Consider the following 22,241-nt stretch of genomic DNA (forward strand, 5'->3'; position numbering starts at 1 on the left):
CTAACGCCAATGTAATGTTCTTTTTTCCCCTGAGTAAATGCAGTGTGAATGGGGTTTTATTATTGTAATACCATTATCTGGCTATGAGATTCCATCCGCCTTAATCTTCACAACAGGCTACTTCTGGGCTCTAAGCCAGAGAAGCCTCTCCAGTATTTGCTGCAGTAGAAAAATGTGCCAGTGCATGTATCTCTATGGGATGTGTATTGGGCTGCAATAAAAGCTATGCTTTGACTTTTATTGCCACCCCCTGGTAAACCTTTACCATGAAAAATATTCAGTAATACTTCCAAGCTCAGCAAAAATAAAGCAGCCTCACCAGGGTAGAATGTAGGACATTTTATTGCAGATCAGCAATAATAAAAAAAAATATAGTTAGCTTCCAAGACAACAGAGAGTGAGAAGGGAATTTTACAAAAATGAAAAACTACAATATATTTTTCATTGCACTAGACACAAATTATATGGCACAGGGGACAAGATTATGTATTATTAAGTATTACTATTTTATGGTACATAAGAACAGTGCCTCTTGAAGTCTAAATAAGTTGTGCTGAAATGAAAATTGAGGTGACATAAAAGGCTAAGTATAAAGAACATTTAGTACACAAAATAATCACAGAAACATAGAAACCTACAAATTATTGCTGTGGGGTAATAGAAGAATCAGTATAAAGATAACATGAATCAACTCATTAGTTTGGCTCTGATCAAAGAAAGAACATTCATATTGGTTAAATCATAAAGCAGCTGTACATTGTTTATGCATTAGATCACCTGCTCTTCCTCAGGCTTATGTCCAAAGTACATACAGTATAATCAAAGTGAATAAGGAATGTGTCATGCACATCAAGTATGAGAAACATTTAAACGTTAAGATTGAGCAGCATCACCTTTTCTACAATCCATTCTCTTCTTTTGAGACCTAAACTAAATCCTCCTCTAATCCACCTCCCCTAAATCTACATCTCCCTGTCTTCATTAAAGAAAGAGATAAAAAGATTTAATTGCAGCTTTCACCAGATATTCAGACAGAGATGTTTCGTGCACTGTGTAAATCTGAAAACAACTCTTCAACATTTGATCGTTAAATGGTTGAAATATTTAGTGTCTAACAGTATTGGATATGCTTGAAACACAAACACAAGGGCATTCATTAATTTAACCACACAAAAGACACATTCATTCAATTATATGTTCACAGCATTTATGGGCTGGAGTGTTAAATCATGTTGGACATACTGTGTAGCCACTGAAAACTAAGGTCACTCCATTATTTAGACCTCTGGGAAATGGAGAAGTCACATTAGTGCCTGCAATTGCTTCTAAAATCCAGTTCCCTTAAAATCAGCTATAGTGGTCATAAAGTCGTCACAGTAAGTGGAATAAGTCAATAATTCCAAAAGGAGTGAATGCTCCAGTCGGCCAATGGATCAATTCCAATTTGAGTGCTTTTTGCAAACGCTCTTTCTTAAGTCCATGTTCCAGTGGCAGAGCTAAGAAATAAACATTTCCATTTTAGTGGGATTGATGATGGCAGTGCTCAAGCTAACCTATAGCTCTCAATTTAATCTATGAGTTAGCCGAACATGAAAAAGTTTATAAATGGAGAGAGGAGCTGGAGCTGTATCAATACTATATTGATATTATGATATAAGGTGTCAGCTGGGATTTGGGTTGTTATGATGGACACTAAAGGTCTTATCTGGTTCCCAGAGACTATGTCATCCATCTTTTAGGTTTAAAATTTGTCAATTGACGTTTTGAAACTATGCTTACTAGCCTTCTTTCTAAGAATTAGGTCAGAAGATTGATACCACTCTCATGGAAGATGCACTCAATAGGAAGTGAGATGTTGAGACTATCTCAGCAAGACTGAAATCATTTCAAAAATGATTCCTTTAAATGTTGATGGACCACACAAACATCATAGCCAAAATATCGTTACTATCATACAGTCAAAATAATACAGTATCTATAGTGAATGTATCAGTTACCCAGCTTAGTTGAAAAGTTCTAACTGTTGCAGTTATTTGTATGAGTGGTAAGAAGGCTAATTTATTAAATGTAGATTTGATATAAAGGACAAGGTCACAAGGCTTTAAGGTTCATCCTCTCTCTGAAAGACTTCCTCAGTTTGCTTCTTGGTGCAGGAACTGGACCAGGACCGTGGATGGGTCTGAAAGCATGTTCGGCTGTGGTTTCAGGGGCCTGGGTGTGGTGGTTTGGGTACTCGAGCTGCTGGGGAGGGGGCTGAGGCTGCACTTGTGGTTGCACATCGAGAACACTCAGTGGAGCAGTTTTCCGAGTGAGGGCGCCAGCTCCCCCCGAGCTGTTACGCTGGAGCTGCTGGATGATGGCAGAAAACTTGGCATCCAGAGATGGTCTGCCAGTTTTGGACCTTGTGGCCGGGCGTGAAGTGCAAATGCCAGAGTTCTCCTTCTCCTGGTATGGGACAGGAGGAGGAGGACGAAGAGGAACAGGAAGGGGGGGTTTGGCAGGGTGACTGGATGGTGCATAAGGATCTCGGTCAGAAGGAGGGAGAGGTGCACGCCGTTTCTTATTGCTGGTGGGTGGAGCGCAGGTGTTGGGGCTTGAACAAGGAGTAGATGTTTTGCTCTGGGACAGAGCACTCTTCTGCACTACCACTGAATGGGAACCATCAAACAGAGTGGACCAATTAGGCACCTCTTTCTCCTCTTCATGACCAATAAGAAAGCGGCCATCTGTCTCTTCTATCTTGTTGTGGATAATATCTGTAATGCTCTCAAATTTGCCAGGTGAATTTATACCTGCAAGTCAAACATAATATAAGTAGGTCCAATGGATTAGTTAAATGTCAGCCCCCCTCCCAATGCTTGATGTGTTGTAAAAATAATATAACAAAGCACACATAAACACATTCCAATATTCTAATTAGAATCTAAAAAGATTTCATTTTCACGCATCACCAGTGAAATGAAGATTATTATGCATGGTTAAAAGGAGCCGATTTATTTAATTGAAGCGTTTAAAAGCACTCACATCATGTCTTCTATATACAAATAATTAAATAAGTCACTAATAAAAATCTTTCAAAAACGTTCAACATCAAACAGTCAGCGAATTATCAACCTCCATCTAACTCACTTCAGTTACTTGTTTCAATTATTCTACTCACTGAGGTCGTTGTAAACAGAGTCTGCCTGCTTGGTGAGGAAGAGTGATGGTTTCCGTGGTGATGCCACCTCGATCTTCATTAGCTGGTCACAGCAATGCAGCCACTGGCCTGGTTGTAAACAAGAAGAGGTATGGGAGATAGATAAAATGTTACACTATCTGTTCTTGGTAAGAGAACAGATACAGATGCCCTTTACAGACTGAGGTGCACACACAACATTCTTATAGAAATATAAGGATGTCCAGGTTCTTATGGCATACAAGCCCATGTGTCTCATATTGAACATAAACTCACTCTGATCATAGAGGTGCTGGTGAAGGGCATCTATCCAGTCTTCCAGCTCTTCCCTTGTGTCTGTGGTGAAAACGATTGTTTGAGATCCTTCTGGTGAAGGGTTGATAACAGACAGACTCCTGGATTTTTGGCCTGCTGACTCCTTCTCTGTCACACGGATACGGGTGTCCTGAGGAAATATCACAGATAACTTAAAATCAATCAAATCAATTCAAATGAAACCACTGTCAGTAACAATTAAAGCAGAGACAATTTATTTATTCAGTAGCTTCTGGTACTATAATGGTTTAAAATGGGTAAGAAAGCCACACAACAAGCTTACTTGGACATTTTTGAATATTTTTCATTTACCTTATTGATGGGTACATTAAGAGTGGGAGGCACTTTAGCATCAATTTCTTCTGGGGTGAAGTAACAGGATAAAAAGCCAGCACTCAAGACACAGTAAAGCCTGCAGCAGCGGTTCAGTCCCTCCACACTTTGCTGGATATTACCAGAGAGAAATGATAGAACTGAAGTATTTTAACACCTGAAGCAGCTTTGGGGCTTCTGCTAACACTAATAGCAGTCAACACACCTTCTGACTCATGTAGCCACTCATCATGCTTTGTGTCATACTGGCAGGTTGGGCCACCAACCGGCAGCAGAGGTTACCATAAAGCGGAAGCCAAGATGACCAGTCAGCTGTGGGATTTAACAACAACAGTGGTATAAAAACCCCATAAAATATAGAGATGTCCGGTATATATGTTAATCTTAATGAACTACTTTATGCTGTACGTTTACATATTGGTAATAAAGAATTATTTCAAGCTGAAGCAATAGCAATTTTTTTAGTTAAAGGAAATTTCAGCATTTCACAAAAACAGTCATTTAAAAACTCATAATGTATACTTTCATTCAGCACTAATGCACTGTGGTGCACACCAAAACTTTACCCCTAAAATTAGAGCTAATTAACAAAAGCCTGCCTGAGCACCAACTTTCTTATCCATTTAATCATGCAAAGGAAGAAAAGCAATCTGAGCAAAACTTCAATCATAGGTTATTTTATTTAATTTTAGCTTTCAGTTTTAATGTTGTAAAGATATTATATTATTACCACAGAGTCAAATCAGGAGCTGAAAACTATAATCCCTTGATATCCCCCTGATATTACATTCCTGCGCCTTTGTTTCTTACCGTTTTGGAGGACAATGAGGGAGTGAGACTGGAAGCTGCCTTCAGCCTCAGGCAGACACAGCGTAGTGTATGCCAGCAGGCTGTATTTGGCTCCACTGGTACAGGTAGATGCACACACAAACACATATAAAGAGTTTAGCCTTATTTCAAGCACTGACTTTATTTTCCTTGGCATCCAAGGCTTAACCATAAAAGCTTAATACTCAACTCTAACCTGAACAGTAAAATAATAACTTAAATGTTTCAACATACAAAGGCTTTCACCCTTTAACCCCAACATGTGCTCATACCCTACAGTATTTTGCCTTTTGTAAATCATTTCCTCATTCACAGGCCTAACAATCCTGGTTTTTCTCTTCCTACTGAACAGGTGGTGTGTATCACTTACAGATGTTCAGTTGAAAATGTCATTTGATGCTGTAAATGCTGTTAAGAAAGCTTTTACTCACAGAGATGAATAAAATACAGGTGGGAACATTTAAAAGTCTATTCATTAGCACAAAAAACCAAGTCATTTTATATATATAACCCTAAATAGTGGTTATTTACTCTTATTTTAGTCCTTACTGTGATTTGTTTACCAACCTGCTGTGGGAGCCTGCAGCTACATCATTTGTTCCAGAAACAAGTAATATTCAAGTTGTTTGCCAACTACAAAAACCTAAAATAGCGACCCAAGAGTCTGTTAAGTGTTTCATGGATTACACAATACATACGAGGGTATTGGGTTGTACTGCAGGAAGCTGTCAGGGTCTGGAGTGTTCAGCAGAGGGCAGAGCTTCTTCCCAGCAGTTTTACCAAAGGAGTTGCGGAATTTCTTGGCCAGCTTCTTTGGTGTGTTTACCAATGTGAGCTCTTCCTCTAGGGCACAGCTCCACAACTCCACCTTCAGCTCAAACTGAGGAACTGCTTCTTTACTGGGAGAGAGGACAGGGACATTTCAATTACAGCATAAATATAAAATGTGTATGTTGAGTATTTGGTCAAGGTAAAAAAAATTACTAGAAACTAAAAGCTCACATATTACTGTGTTTATTAAACACAAAAAACACTCACAACATGGTGACTCCTTCGAAGCAAATGTCAGTGACAGATCGATCCACTACCACCATCTCTGTGTCAAACACCTGTGAGCCAATCCACATAAGACAAAACACTGCAACTCGACGGGAACCTAAAAACACAAATAGCATTCAGAATGTATAAGTAGTTGAAAATATTAATAAAGCTAAACATTAGGTGACCGATTCCAAAACAAGGACACACTTACTCCCTCTATCGTTAAAGTGGTCTGAATCCTTCCATATCAAAGGAAAACGCAATCCTGCATCAACATAGAAAAGAATAGCAGAGCTAATTTTTTAAAATGTTCTGCATGCAGACTTAATTTACAAAAACCTCAAATACTTTTACTAAATATTGTGCTATATACATGAGGTGAATACAGTGGTCCTACCAGACAATGCAATTGTCCCATTACAAGGCACGCGGCCATCTGAAGCTGGATCTGAAAGTCTAAAATAAAAGTCTGAATTTACCATTAAACTGACAATACTTATTGACACATACTGACACTGAAAGCCAGGGATGAAACTGTGCAGCTTGTACATGACATCTCTCACAACAGAGAACACAGCAAGTACCCAACTGCTTACCTCCTGACTGGTTCCATCATGTCCTGCTGCTCTTTCTTCTTCTGCAGCTGAGCGAGATAAGCCTTGATCCTGGCATTGCAGGTCAGCAGGTTCTTGGAAGCATTAAGAATCTGTTCTCTCTTACTGCAGGCGAGCAGCAGCTTGTAGGCCCCCTCCCGCATTCGCACCTCAAAGTCAAGCTTTTCTTGTATGTTAGTGTTCTTCATGGACAAAACACGGAAGAAATGTAAAAATGACCAAATGAATCTTGTCTCAAAATAAAAACTGGAAGCTTGCTAGGATGTTTCCAAATGTTAGTCCATCAAAACGTATGCTATGACAGGAGGAGATGAGATGACTTGAATGACATGAACATGTCGCTTTTGTTAACGTGAAGTGAGAATGAAGTTGCCACTGAACAGGGTACATCACCTTAGTAAAATCAACAAGTAACATGAAGCACTTTAAGTTAATATGCATGCATGCACACTGTGCTGTACGTGCAGCACTTTCAAGGCAGCCAGCACCTTCTTTGTGCCAACAAATTACACTGTACTTTGTGTGGCTCTAAATCTGGATTGTTTTATAGCAAAGGCAAAATAAAGCACAGTTAAAAGTTTATGTCTTGCTGACATAAACAGAGCTAAAGCTTTCAGAGTTCACAATAACTGTTACTATGTGATTTGAATATGTAATTTTATGTGATGTAATGATTAATATTAATTATTAGCTTCATTCTTGATTTGACTGCAAATTACGTTCTTGACTCATCAATTACTTTGTATTTATCAATTAAGTTTTTAAAATGTCAGAGAATTGTGAAAAGGTCCATTCATGATGATGATTCCAAATGTCTTATCTTATCCAAACAAATAGTCCAAATTCCAAAGCAATTGTTTAGCATGATATAAAACGGTTTGACAGGCAGGAAAAGAAGTTTTTTTTACATAAAATAATACCAGAACAAATAATTAATTATCAAACTAGATGAAGCAAACACTCAAGAGAGACTTTCTTAGTGGGAGAGTGAGGCGAAACGATGGATCAGGTGGTTTTCTAACATGAACCTACGTGATCTTACTACATGTAACAAACTAGAAATTGCACCTGTAAATTCTTAGAAGTCTGGCCAATATACAACAAATTCATATCCTCAGCTAAGTGTAGAGTGTCACTGAGAAGACTGGGACAGCGTTTGGTGCTTTTGCTCTGAAACGAGATTAGTTCGAGCGGTGTTAGAGACAAAAGCAGCTCCCTCTCAGCCCCACCGGCTAGCTCACTGCTATATGTGGGTGTTTGAAACAGACGTCAGAAAGTAAGTTCAAGTAATTATTTACAAGTCATTTCAGCATATAAACAGTTATTGTAGTTGTGCCGTTTATGCCACTTATATTAAAAAGCACTGTTAGCTTGTTTACGCTAGCGCTGCTGCACTTTGGCCCCTCTCTAGCGTCAAACGTTACTGAACTGTCATAACGCAGCGTTGACGGCAAAACATACAAGATCATCCTGTGTCTCTTTGCCCATTACCTCTGTTTGAACGAATAAAGCACTCTGTCGTATCTTCTTCCGTTTAATCTCCATTGCCACCGCGGAACCCGGTGATAATAGCGAGCTGAAGCTCCCGTTTCGTTTAGAGGTTTGAACGTCCCGCTGATCCTCCATGTTGTTCGTCCATTCGTTAGCATCGTAGCATCCTGCTCCAACTACAACGCCCCAGCCAACGGACAGGACGGTTCGCTTTGTGTCACAGCGTCTACCGGAATGAAATAATTGTTGAGTAAACAAAATGTGAGCAATAGATCTGTACTACATATTATTATATTATATGTTTGGGAATTATAATTTTTTTACTCTAAATAAGAATGGTTTTGTTTGCCGCAGCTATGATGTTTAACGTCCTGAAAATAATGTATTGGGTTGATTTTATGCTAACACATCTTAAATAAAGTTTAAAAGTTAAAGAAGAAATGGAAAAACAAACCCGGTGAAACTAGCCTTCTAGTTAAAATAGCCAGAAAATCAAAATGTTGTACGTAATGTTCGAAAATAAACATGCAACTACTGCTCCGCCTTTCCAAGAGGCACTTCCACGGACACAAATCGAGTGCCTACGCTAAACGTAGGCGACAACGTCATTGCGTCATTGTGCTAGACAAAACAGGAGTGTACCGTTTTCAAGTTTGAATTTTTGGAGATGCTAAATAAATTATATTTCGTTTTAGGCTTATTGTTTTTTTTTGTGGAAATGTGTATTTAAATGTCTGTTTTAAATTGCTGACACATTTACAGCTGATTTTGTTCAACATTATAAGACGTTCATAAAAGTTTTATACTGCTAATCATTGTAATTCTCACTTGTGCAGTAAATATCCATTGCAAACAAACATTTGGCCTCTGCATATGCGCCAACTATTTTCAGGTGTAAGAAAAAAGAATAAGTGATGCACGTTGGATTCAGCAAAACAAGTGATGCTGTTTGTTTACAACTTATTTGCTTGTTTCTGTAGTTGTGTTCGTCTGCGCATCCTGCAGGAGGAAAGACCTTCATTTTAATCTTCAACTTTATACTGCCAGCTGCGCAGCTCAGCTGATGATACAGCAACAAAAGATCCTGGAACGTGACCAGTGAGTCCAGGAAACCCGCCCACCCTGTTCTGGCTCAGGGCTTCTGGTCGAGTTGGAAGCATCCATGGTTGGAAGTGTAGACGCAGGCGCTGCGGAGGAGGAGAAGTGTGAAGTCGCACACAAAACACCGGAAAAAGCAAATTTCTATCCAAAAATTAAAAGGCTGAGATTTTAAAAACTACAGCGAGATGATGGGCACATACAGGTATAATCCCCTGAGCTGTGCACACAGAGATGTCTTGTATGCATAGTTATTGATTTTTTTTGGTCAGTTTATCACAACAGTAGAAAATGTCATTGCTTTAGCAGATTTATGATAGTCCAATTAATATGATTACTGCCAAACTAAATGAATATATTAGCTTCATTCCTTGAAGCCTAGACAGTGAAAATAGCTATTATGAACTAGCCATTTTTCCTGATTCAAACTTACTATTATTTCAATTTAAGAACCAAACAGTTTAGCACTCACGTCAATTGTTTTTTGTATCCCATGTAAATCAAGTTTGGGGAAAAGAATGACTACTGATAATAAATCATATGTTCAGTCCTATTTATTTTGAAAGAAAGCCGGAAGTGATTGTACGTACGCCATGACGCTTTGACGCTCGCAGGACGTGTGTTCGCTCGCCGCCGCTTGCGGGAGCCGCGTTTATTGCTGAGCAACGGAGGGAGAAGAGGCCGCCGCACAGAGGCAGACTGAACCGCAGCGACGGCAGGGCTGGGCTCCACACATACACACACACTCACTCACATCTTCCACGGCAACACACACCAGAAAGGAAAAGGGTAAGTGGCAAGTGGACTTTTATTTATGAGCTGCACAGCTGCTCTTAAGACTTTTAGCTAGCTAGTCGACCGTTACTCACGTGAAGTTTACGCGACACATAAAATAGCAAGAGTCCGTCTTCTGCTTTTTTTTGTAGCCCATCTACTGATGTCAATGTGAGGTTGTCACTGTGGATACAAAATTACCTCCAGGTTTAGGATCTTTTCACGTTAAAAACTCAAAACCTGGGTTGAAGCTGGTCTGCACATTGAAATAAACAAGCACCGCAGCCTTGTTCGTCCTGCATCGGCTGAACAGACTCCCTGTTGGCTAACTGGATGGCTAGTTACTATTGTCAGGAGCAGCAGCATGACCAGCTCGCCCTGCTCCGCCTTTGTAAAAGCGACACAGCCACGCCACTTTGCTGTCTCTGTCTGCTGTAAAAACACCGGCCACATTTGTCCTCTATTCTGCTAGGATCTGTTACTGACGTGTCTTTTATTAGTTGCATCCTCCTGTAACCGCACGGAGGCTATAGAGATAGGATGCACATCAAAGAAGGTCGGTCACATTGTACGTCTTTGTGTAGTCTCATTGGAAACGCACAAGGCTTGGGGTCATCTTTTGAGTGCATTTATACCGTTCAAGGGTATAGATTATATGAGTAGGTATTTTACAATGTAATGTTGCAACGTGTTAACCGATGTCGGACCCCCTCCTCTTCAACTGTGTGGAGGCTTTGTTTTTCATGGAGCAGATGTATCTGGCCTACATGCGTCTGATCTCTTTGTGTTGAATTTAATTTTTGCTGTCATCATCATAAAAGATTTAAAACTTTTGGAAATAGTAAAAGATGTACTGTAAATCTTTTACACCATATATAACACTAATCTTTATTGTTAAGATGCCTTATTTGCTTAAGTCCACACAACCTTGCAGATTATCCATTATTTATTTATCTATCTATCCCAGACATTTATGGTTTCTAGCAAGTTTTTAAATGCAAGAAGCAAATGCATGTCCAATACCAAAGTTACAGAACCTTTAAAATCATCTGAAACAGACTTTTTCCAGCGGCTTGACATTTTATATGTATTCACCTCGATAATTCCCCATAATTACATCTAAGGGCGACAAAGTCAAAGACTTGCATTCCAGGTCAGAGTTTGTACCGTAGCTTACTGTTCTTGAAAAGCTGGAGACAACAGTATATGCTCCACATAAGTGAGTGCTGTTAGTCTCCTCCTCTCCTGACTGTAAGAATTCAAATGTTTTGGGTTTAAGCCATAAAATGCGCAGATAATACCATGCAGTCCACTTTTGCTTCTTACTTTTATTTTCTTTCAGTCACACTGTCTTTCTTTCACTTTATGCCTCCTTCATGTCCTTCCTACAAATGTGGCTGCCAGCAGGCTGGTTAGCTCTACAGGCGGTTGCATTTTTGAAAACTGTGTCAGTGTCACAGGGCGGTTGTTGAACTCACAGAGAGGAGAGTATAGAGCAGCAACGTCCTAGCTAGACTACAGCTCAGCCTGCCTTCATACATGTCCTTTAATACAGATAAAGTGCTCAAGATAGCACAAGAAACCATGTGGATATACAGAACATGTGCACATTGAACAGACAAATAAACTGTAATCCAGTTTTATTTTTGATCTTCCGCAAGTCACTATCTCTGTCCTGAAAAAAGTGTCTGAGGTTTGGCATTATATTCTTATGATGAAGTAGTCAGTGAGCACTGTGTGTGTATATTATAGGGTTTCCTCCAACAAGATGAACAAATTTTCTCGTCTATAGTTGAGATTGCAGACTTTGTTGTTCAGACTGCCCACAGCCATTGTGTGTGGTAGGAAGTTTAGGAAGTGAGTTCATTTTACTTCAGTTGTCAGTGATTGTTATTTGCAACTCAAACAACATAGTGTGAGACATAATATTCTAATTTATTTTATTATATTCCGTATGTTTCTAAAAGTGTTTTGTACTGTTGTCTGTGGCTAATAATAGCAGTGAATCTCACTTCTATAATCTTTAAGAGTAGAAATGTTAAATGTGTTATGAGAGTCAGATAACCTTGTCTAGTGGGGCTCCAGCTTCAGTGTATAGCCAGAGAGAGAGAGAGAAACAAGGGAGTTGATCAGAGTCAACTTTGGTAAAGTCTGTGGTAGGGACTGTGTAGAGACAGCACACCAGAGCAAAAACGAGAAAAAATACGTAATCGTCAGCCTCTCCCTTGTTATGGAACATCAAGGGTGTGTCTGGCTTTTTTTCCTGCATTTAACTTTCTAAAATGAAAAATAAAACTCATACTGAGAGACCATCCCTTCTGTTTTCGGGTGTAACACACTGTGCCCTCTGAGTTTCCGGTATTTTGTGCTTCTTTCCACTGCAGATATTGATCTTGTATTTGGGCAGTTTCCATTTCCATCTCTCCCTCCGCCAGAATCCCAGATTGTCCTCATTGCCCTAGGTTGGTGTCTTTTTCCTCCTAAGTGACAGTGTGGATTTCAGTGTATGAGAGTTCACTATTTTTGTCTGCTGCTGAGGCTGTTGCTGTGGTCAGCATAAATGTTAATGCCATTATCAACTTGGCAGGGTTGACCAAAAATCAATGTTTGTGTCTAATATGTCTGCTCTGTATAAAATATCTGCTCAGCAGGTAAAAAGGATAATAAGATCTAGAACAAACCTGTACCTGATACACTGTGTGTTTTCACACAGTTTGTTACAAAAACTGAACATTAGCACTATAAAGTAAGATGCAATGCAGTTCTACAGGCTTTGTTCATTTTGGCTAGGCATACCAGAACAAAAATTGAGAAGAAGAAATAATGTTTCATATAATATTTCCAGTAAATGTTTTGTTTTATATATTGTTCTCTTTATAATAACAGACTGAATAAGGTATTATTACTACATGTATTATAATATTACGGCTTACATTTAAAGAATATTAATGGTGTAGAGATTTCACAATTAATATACAATTAATTTTTTAAAATAGTGTGGTTTTTAAATACCAAGGTTAAATCTTCAAAGCTTACAGTAAGCAGTGAAAGGCAGCAAATCCCCACATTGGCGAAGCTGAAACCAGAGAATATTATGTGTAGAATTTACTAATATACAAATTTTTGTTTGTGTATTAGGTTACCACTTATGTTCTTCTCCTGCTATGTTCCATTGAGAAAACTTCACCCTGGAAATGAATGAAAATGAATGTATCTTAGTATCTTATCTCAGTATCTTAGTATTATATATAAATTACATGCACTGTGCTGCAGGGCATATATTTGATTAATGCATATTAATAATCTACTTTCTACTGCCTCTTTGTTAGTATTAGAGCTTGTTCAGAGTGCTAGATTTCCCCCTTATACGCAACTTTAATAATGACTTTACTTGATTGTGCTGATGGGCAGGCTATACGCTTTACTCTAAAACTGTACAGTTCTCAACTTCTGTGACATATACATTTTCCTATGTGGTCATTTGGAACATAAGGGCTTCTATGCATGAGGTGGTTTCATGTCTTCAGACCAGGGGTGGGCTTGTGTGTGTGTGGTAATAACAATGAAGCAGGCTGGATGCATGCTGACTAAATGGAGTATTTGCTAAATGGTGTTTGCTTCTTTGTTCCTCTCACCAAATGCTCATGTGATGCGTGTGGCCTCTTTTCTGCACCATATGGTCTTTTTTGCTGCATTGGGCAGTTTTTCCCCTGGATGCTGCATGTACTATATAAGCCACATTAACAGAAATAAAGCCATACATACGCATGAGCAGTCTCTCTCCTGACTTGACTTAATAAATCATTACTGACACTATAATGATTTATTATCTCCCTGCAAGGTACTATGATCCTGTCATAAGATTTTAATTTTAGTGTGTATATTCTTTATCTGACTGCATATATGATAACTACTTTTAAACTTTTGTTTAAATTTTAGTTTTTAAAAATTTGAGTTTAGAACTTATTCCCATCGTCACATGACTTTAAAAGTTATAGATTTAGGAAAGCATAGTGATGAAGGCAACACCTTTACTTGAATGTTGAGAATTCTGAATGTTGAGAAAACTCATTTGACACATTTCCACATTGTGTCAGACGTTATTTAATAAGACAGTAAGTTGCAAATGATCATCACTTTGTATTTGTGTATGTAGCACAATTGTTATGAGAATTCCCAGAACTCCCTTGGCTGAGAAACACCACTGTCAATTTGCATTCAGGCTCAGGTTACTTCATGAGCCTCAAAAATTGCAAATATACAGAAATGCTCATCACAGATTTCAGCCTCCAGTTATAGTTGAGGTTTTCTTCAGCAAATTAACATGTTGAATTCAGGCAAGGTTCATTCTAAGATTAAGTCAAAGGAGGTCCCTTTAACAAAATATAGCCACTGAGTCTTATTCTCTTTGAAGGTATTTTTTTCATTTATGAGGCAAAGTAGACCAATTTGTTTCAATTGTCAAATAGAATCAAACACTAGCAGACGGAAATCCCTCAGGCAGCCATAGTGTGCTCCTTTTTTTTAGGCTAAGAACATTTCATGTATTACATTATTATTATTTAACTGCTATCAAATTAAACTTTTATGATTGACTAGAATCCATGTAGAACTACTTTAATTTGTCACGGAAAGTGCTGAAGTTCAGTGTTGTATCCAACAGAGATATTCCCGTTCCTCAGACATACACATAAACACACATAAAAACAGAATCTGTTTCAAGAACATTACTTTATAGTATTCTTACAGTAGCGTGCCAGAGGGTGTTGGTAAAACAAGTTTTGATGGTCTGTTATATCAGTACCAACAACCTAGAAAAGCTCAGTTTCTCCTTTTGTATTGAAACAAATAAGTTTAGAAAGGAACAATAGCCTGCATACATCATCTGCTCTTCACTTTCATGTCTTTAAATCCACAGTAGACTCAACCACTGGGGACTAAAAAAAGCCTTTGTCTGTCTGTCTGTCCATTTGTTTGTATGTCCAGAGGTTACTTGGTCTTATCTTGAATCGGTTGCCTGTTTTTTTTCTTTACACCCCCAGGGTCTGTAGACTTCTATGCTCCATAAGCATCTGTAGGCTTGTGAGATACAGCCTCCTTTGTCTATCACTTATTGACTTTGATTGAAGGTCCTGCCTGACCTTACATCATTGTTTTCAGTGATGTTTTTCAATGCTGCGTTTCTATTTGTCCTTCAGTGAACTTTCCTTTCATTGGCGTTACTTGTGCCTCAAGGTGCTGATCAGCACCACATACCTCTTATTTGCTTCTTTTTCATTGTTGCAGAGCCACAGTTTATATGGCATGGATGTTTTGTGCTACACTTCCAAGGAATCACTTGAAATGAGTACTAATGATATCTCATCGTATTTTCATCATAGATGTAGAATTTCATACAGTTACTGCTCTCTTCTTTGTCTGTTTAGCCATCGGGACTATGGCTGCTGAAGCTACTGTAACTACTCAGTGCTATTTATGTCAGAACAATCAGCTCTTGCTGCTGTTGTAAACATTAGGTACATCACTTCCTGTCTGCCAGAGGATTTCGGCTAGGAAAGACCGATCATTCATTGTATTCAGAACAGTGAATACCTACACGCTATTATTCTATGTCGGCCTTTTACTGGCAAAATATGATAGAGTGAAATGAGAATGTGATTCTTTTCTTACTTCTGTATGAAGGTACTGCTCATTCAGTAGGAAATGTTAAGCTCCTTTTTTGCTTAGGGTTTACTAGAATTAGCATCCTTAGTGGCTGTAGTACACTTTAGATTAAGCCAGTCTAGTCAGACAACCACACCCTTACTAGGGCTAAGTTTGACTCTCATCATAAGATCATGTGGAAATGTGTGTGAAGAGAATATGAGTCGTCTGTGTATGCAAGTCTTTCTCCTACTGTCTGTCTCACTTTTATTATGCGGGTGTTTGTGCAAATGTGTGTGTAGAGGCTACACACAGCAGCTGTCAGGGTGTGTGATGTGGTGTGAGTCAGCTATCAGGGTCACTGTGGTGATATGACAGTCTGGGAGGTTAGAGAGAAAACGCAGATGAGTAGTGCTGACGGTTACCCAGCTGTTTCATCATCCTGGGATACACACTGGAACCAGATGCTACATGGAGTGCAGCAACCATGTGCTGCAAGAGATGAAGCGATGATCGTAAATAAATTAATGCTCGCTTCCTGTCCCTCTTTTGTCTATGTCTGTGATTGGCTGGTTGAAAGTGCAGGGAAGAGATTTGAATTGTTGAATGGACATTAAACAGCTTGTATAACATTTACACAGATAATAGAAACAGCTGTAGGGGCGATCAGTCACAGATACTAAATCTGATTATCCAACAATGCCTTATAATCACTCTTCTCATTTTTGAGAATATCTCATTATATAATGGATAATAATAACAATGTTTATCCTCATTTGCTTTGAATCTGCCCCGTTAGTGTTTAGGATGAGCTTTCTCATGTCAGTGTGATTCTGTTTAAGCTCTGAATGAGCCTTACTGTCGCTGACACATGGTTTCTCATTCATGTCAGACAGTCTGGAAATCAACATAAGCTACACACTTTTTGTGGATTCAAAGATGACTGTTCTCCACAGGAAGTTTAGAGCATGCTTCCTGACTCTCCACTGCCATCTCTTCCATACAAAGAATTCATAGTCATTTTGGAATAATGCTGTCCTTTCACCTCTCAATTCTTTGTATGCCTATGTGTATTTGTGTGTGAAAGATAGTATGCTTGTTTGTGGGTTGGGGAGTTCTTGCCAAAACATGAGGTCACTTTTCCTCCTTATTAGCCTCTAGGTATTTTGTTGTCAGTATCTAAACATTAAAAATGTCTATTACCAGTATTCAGGATGTTTTTCTTTATTACATGTGAAACCTACTTGAGAAAGTACTCTGAATATTAATTATATGTTAATATATGTTTTGTAATTTTTGTTAAACTGGCTGCTTAAAATTAGGACTGTAAGCAGCATGTGTGCAGCATGCTTTCCAGCTGTGTCTTCTTCATCGGCCATACCACTGCATTCCTCCAGCTATGCCATGTCTTTCATGTGTGATAGTGAGAAGGCTGTTTAAAGTCACCACACAAGCTGGCATGCATCACATCCAGACTCCTCAACCGCATTCTCGTTAACCTTGCTTTCTGCAGTGGGTGTGAGGTTGAGACAGCAAGCTCTCTAATGCTGATGATTCTAAAAATGTATTTTAAAATTTATGAGAAAAACAAACATTCATTTGGTCCATTCTAGGCACATCCAATCTTGCCACTGGCGTTTGATGCAAATCCTCCCTTTTCTCTTAGTTCACATATTTCTTGTGACCCCTCACTAAATACATAAAGTCTAAAATTCCTTGATAAATCTTTCACTCTTTCACACATCATATAGAATTGTTGGATATTCTGGTCACTGGGATAAAAAGCTTCACATTTCACTTCAAGGACAGCTGTTGGGACTGTCATGTTCCACCACAGCGCTGTGGATGGCACTGTCAGAGGTGTGCAGTTGATTAAAATTTACCCAAGGGATTATTGAGTTGGTATACTAGGTTCTTATGAGGTCAAGTGAGCAAGAGCTCAGCTCAATAATCTTTAATTCCCCCTCTGATGGGCTTTTCTTGACATTTCTACACACACCAGGGCTTCTGTTATTTTAGTGCCACTTGAAATGACTGTGAAACGCTTCTCTTGGAAATCCAATATTTATAATTTTAAACAGTATTAAAACTGTCTAAACCTCACTAGAAACTTACATATTAATGTGAAATCAAATCACCAATAATTTAAATTGGATTTCCTAACAGGGATAGCAGACTTTACTGTTATGTTGTTGTGATTTTTTTACAGTGTGAAATATCCAGTTGTGAAAATGTATTTACGGCTGCTAAATTTAATGAAAACCCGCCAGGCATCATCAATCCCACCAATAATCAAACCTCTAACAGCCATTCAGATAACATGCCTATCCGTTAAGTCTGCTTAATGTTGTTTATTCAGGCCTGGACGGTTAGAAAGTCAGAGTGGCTTGCTTTGACCTCCTTTCTAGCTCATCTGAAGGAGAGCGAGGGGAGGAGCGAGGGAAAATAAATGTCCTGTTGGGTAGGCCAGCCAACATTCCTACATCACTTCCTCCTCTAACATCTGGCAATGATCAAGGCAGACAGAGAGAAAGAGAGGATGTATCTTACTGGTTGGCTTAGTGTTCATTTTCAGGCATAGACAGTAACACATTATATTGCAATACCACCCAATCAACAACCACCCTCCACCAACAAAACAAAATGAGGCAAGATAGAGTGTCTTTATTCAGTATGTGTCTGATTATTGTATACCAATACAACTGTTGCTGTTTCCTGTTTCTGTGAGAATAAATGAACAAAAAACCCTAAAAGCTTAATCTTCCTACTTTTCTTTCAGGATGGCCTAGTTGTGCTGTACTGTCAGTGGTCTATCAGCAGTGAGCGACCTGGACCAGAGGTATGTAGTAAAAGTCACAATATTTAAAAAACGTGACTTACTAATTTGCATTACCGTCCCACTATCTTTCAGTTAAAGAAGAATACAGACATCTTTTTGTATATATTCAAATATCAAGCTAGCCCACAATGTGATGAGGCATGTTGCACTTACAAAAACATTTAATTGATACAGTCACACACTGTGGCAAACTGACATGTAAAACTCTGGTATGTTGATCTCAGTTAATGCCACAGTGAAAAGAAAATTAAAACATCTAAGTTGAATTAGATTAATTGAAATTAGACTATTTTTAAAGAGCAGTGAAAAAGTTATCTTGCTGTTGGTTATGAACTGTTAATTTCTAACTATTTTAGAATTGTAATTTTGTCAAGGGGATTCATTTTAACATCTGTTTTAAGAGTTATGATATGAGCTCAAATGTGCTAGAGTAACAGTTTCTTTCATTTTCTTTTAATGTAAACATTTTAGGCTTTTTCAGGTGTGGGTTCTGCTGCAGCTAAATATCATCTCAGTTTATTGTATTACAGATTAGTTGAACAACTCCTCATTGGCCTTTGTCCCTCTAGGTGTATATTAGAGGGAGCAGCAGGTTGCAGAGATGAGTGTGACCTCCTGGTTTCTAGTGAGCAGCGGGGGTACTCGCCACCGACTGCCCCGGGAAATGATCTTTGTCGGCCGGGATGACTGTGAGCTCATGCTACAGGTGAGAACACTTAACACACAATTTTTTTCTGTAGCCATGTTTATCTTATTGATCAAAGAAAAAATTGTGTTTAGACTGTATGATAACTGGATATCCTAACACATGCTTAGGGGTTCCTCTCAATCACTCAAACAAGCTGCTGATGGATCAATTTTATAATCTGTCTGAGGAAACTACAAATGAGTCCTAATGCTGTTGCTCTTGCAGTAGCAGGACATGTTTATATGTCTAAGTGTTTAGCTGTGCATATACCCAGAGACTCTGTGTGTATCCTCCTGTGTACCTCTGGTCACCACACTATTAATAGAAAGTGGGGCAGATACCTCTTGAGTTAGATCTTATCTGACTAAGTTAGTTTTCATGGGTAAAGTGTGCATTCATGGTGGCACTACTCTCTGTTATGTTTTTGTCTAACGGTGCATGCCCAATAGTCAAACCATCAACACATTCAGGAGTCTGTTACTACTGTGTTTGTAGGAATTAGCTTCACTTTTTATTTCAGACTGGTCTCTCTATGATATTCATTTAGAATTCTTTCTATGTTTCTGCTTTCTGGACATCACTTGGCAGCAAAATAGTTGGACCCTTTTAATAATAGAATCATCGTTAGCTAGACCAAGTCATGTGCAATTGCTTTTAGGCACCATTTAGCTCCATTGTTGAGATTGCTCCTTGGAGCATCACATCTAAACTCTAAACAGAGATATGTCATTTAATCCACTAATTGGATTTATGGGTTGAAACAGAAAGCATAAACAGTAGTATGAAAGCAAAAATTTATTTCAAAATGAGAAGTACTTTATGACCACTGAAAGTTCCGCTTTTTAAATCCAAAAGCACCTTTTCTTTTCTTTTCTTTTCTTTTCTTTTCTTTTACTTTATGTTCTGCTTGGAAACTGTAAGCTCCTAAACTGTAATAATAGCCAGTATAGTACAAACTAGCTTTATCATTTTACATACTTATATCACTTGTACTAGAATCTGTTGTCATTGATACTAGTTTCAACACAAAACATTTTGATTTGTAGCTCCCGTGGAAAAAGAGATAACTTAAATTAATTCATCTAAAAATGATGAATTATTAGTTTAGGGATCCTCATTTGTATGTGCATATTTCTCATAGTTTAGGTGCATGACCAAGTCTACAGTTGATGACATGAAAAACATATCAAGACAGTAGGTTTTTTGTTGTTGTTGTTGTTGTTGTTTTTTATTAATCCTGTTTCTAGGTTCCAGAATGAACTTTCAGCTTTAACTGGAGAGCACCACTTAATATGAATGAATACATGTTATAGGAAGTGGAACAGTGTCAAAAGTTGAGCATGTTGCCCTTTTAGTCTGCTTAGTTATTATAAAACTTATTTTCCCAGCTGACATAAATCCTCTCACAGTCCTGTCCTTTGATGAGACTACAAGAGAGCAGTAAAAAGGGTCACATTCTGAAGCATGTAGCATTGTAAGAGAACTGTTTAACACTTCTCTCTAATGCAGTATGTCTCTGATGACCTGAGACAACTGCTCCTGCATGTGACTGTGTTGTTTGTATTCCTCTCCTTGTGGCATCTTTGGAATGATAGAAAGATAGGGGGGATATTCCAAACTAACGGTTTTTTTGGCTTTGTGTATGAGTGTATTTTGTATAACACTTTGTTTAGCTGCTGAAAGTTGGCCTTCATGTGACTGCTTTAATGAGCTAAGGCCTCATCACATGGCTAAACGTTAAGGGCTGCTTCTGTCATGCACCAAATACAACACACACAGTTCTGCTATCCACAAACTGTTCACAATCTCACTGTATTTATTGGAAAAGGGAAGCAACATAGTGGACACAACACAGTCTCCATGATGTCAGCCTGAATCATGTTTTTTTTTTTTCCATTGGGCAACTAAAATACAAGCTGGATTAAAAAAAAAGTCAGTGAGGCTGTTGGGAAGTTTCTGTCAGAAAGACATTCTCTGTGGTGTGTGCCGTGTCTGTGTTGTTGTTTATTTCTTTTTGTCTTGATAACCTAATACATGCCTTGCTGCATTGCCTCTTCCTTGGCAGAGTTTTCCAATATATCATAAATTATTTGTTTTCACTTTATAGATGGATTCTGACTCTCACTTCTCAAAGTCATCAATTGAAAAAATAGAAATCTGAAAATTCCAAATGATGAGATGAGATTGCTAAGAAATGTTTTACATTCCCTTACGTTAGAAAAATAATATCAGACAAGCAGCTAGGTGCAGCAGACTTATCAGCTAAAACAAGCAAAAAAAATTCATGGACGTGTTATTTAGTTTGTTGTGTTTTATTTATGTATGTGTGTATTTGAAGAATGTTCTAATAGACATTTGGAAGCTCCTCATTTTTCAATGTCAATACATAAATCTGGATATCTGGAAAATCATAGGCTTGCCAAAATGCTCTAAGTTGATATCATAGCAGATATCATACATAGTTACATTGAGGCTTACTAAAAAGGCTGCATTCCTGACATTGGACGCTCATAGCTCCAAAAATTTTGCTCTAGTCAAACACAGCTCCTGTGTTTAAGAGGACATTTGCCGTTCTGTGTGTGTGTGTGTGTGTGTGTGTGTGTGTGTGTGTGTGTGTGTGTGTGTGTGTGTGTGTGTGTGTGTGTGTGTGTGTGTGTGTGTGTGTGTGTGTGTGTGTGTGTGTGTGTGTGTGTGTGTGTGTGTCTGCTTGTCTGTCAGACTGACCTCTATAACCTTGATGCAGCACAGGTGCCCATACAGCTTGGTCACTGGTGAAGAGTATAACAGTGTTTTCTCTTTGTCTGTTAAGAAACCTGGGCGAACCACATCTGATCTTCATGATGAGATCTCAGTTAAGTTCAGTATTGTAACAGTTTGGTATGTTTTTGTTTGAAGTCCCGCAGCGTGGATAAGCAGCATGCAGTAATCAACTATGAGGCTGGAACTGACAAACACAAGGTCAAGGACCTGGGCAGCCTGAATGGGGTGAGTACATATATGGAAATATGCAGAGAGAGAGGTAAGACAAGTAGTAAAAGGACAAGAGACAACAAGGACAAGACAGAAATAGTACAGGAGAGGAGAGGGTCACATGATGGACCAGAGATGGCAAGAGATAAGAGAATACATTTAACCAACTCAAGGTGGGAAAACAATGTTTCGAGGGAGATTGAAACTGTAAAGATAGAGGAAGAGAGATACAAAGGATAATAACAAAGACGTGCAAGGCAAATGAAAGAGACATGAGGTTGTGGAGGGTAAGAGGTCAACCTGTTTTGCCAGTCAATCAGACGATAAACTGATCAATGTCTGTGTCACTGAAAATTTCTATTTTAGGCTGAGGTCAGTCTGAATCCATATCTAATTATGCAAATCACTCTTTGAGGGCAAAGGGCCACT

The 22,241-nt window shown here is 38.6% G+C and overlaps 2 protein-coding genes across 4 annotated transcripts in view; one reads left to right on the plus strand and one right to left on the minus strand.

Moving 5' to 3' along the window:
• Positions 1 to 339: 339 nt before the first annotated feature.
• rtkn2a (rhotekin 2a) lies at positions 340 to 8,352 on the minus strand. 3 transcript variants are annotated; one of them, XM_026356706.1, is made up of 14 exons: positions 8,255 to 8,352; positions 7,801 to 8,026; positions 7,378 to 7,479; positions 6,292 to 6,491; positions 6,093 to 6,151; positions 5,907 to 5,960; positions 5,693 to 5,810; positions 5,353 to 5,553; positions 4,637 to 4,731; positions 4,032 to 4,138; positions 3,806 to 3,937; positions 3,455 to 3,623; positions 3,161 to 3,268; positions 340 to 2,792 (listed from the first exon to the last, which is right to left on the minus strand). In XM_026356706.1, exons 2-14 carry the CDS (start codon positions 7,933 to 7,935, stop codon positions 2,092 to 2,094), a joined length of 2,181 nt encoding a protein of 726 aa, XP_026212491.1. In that variant the 5' UTR covers positions 7,936 to 8,026; positions 8,255 to 8,352; the 3' UTR covers positions 340 to 2,091. The 3 variants fall into 3 exon arrangements, with proteins under 3 accessions (XP_026212491.1, XP_026212492.1, XP_026212493.1); XM_026356707.1 differs by lacking the exon at positions 8,255 to 8,352 and adding an exon at positions 8,125 to 8,159; XM_026356708.1 differs by lacking the exon at positions 7,378 to 7,479.
• A 1,187-nt stretch (positions 8,353 to 9,539) lies between these two features.
• The window catches only part of cep170aa (centrosomal protein 170Aa), a 37,014-nt gene continuing 24,312 nt past the window's right edge, over positions 9,540 to 22,241 (plus strand). The window contains 4 exon segments of the mRNA XM_026355344.1: positions 9,540 to 9,687; positions 18,095 to 18,154; positions 18,724 to 18,860; positions 21,738 to 21,827. Coding sequence (XP_026211129.1) covers positions 18,756 to 18,860; positions 21,738 to 21,827 — 195 coding nt within the window. The 5' untranslated portion in view covers positions 9,540 to 9,687; positions 18,095 to 18,154; positions 18,724 to 18,755.

The sequence above is a fragment of the Anabas testudineus genome, chromosome 15, assembly GCF_900324465.2.
Source record: "Anabas testudineus chromosome 15, fAnaTes1.2, whole genome shotgun sequence".
Lineage (NCBI taxonomy): Eukaryota > Metazoa > Chordata > Actinopteri > Anabantiformes > Anabantidae > Anabas > Anabas testudineus.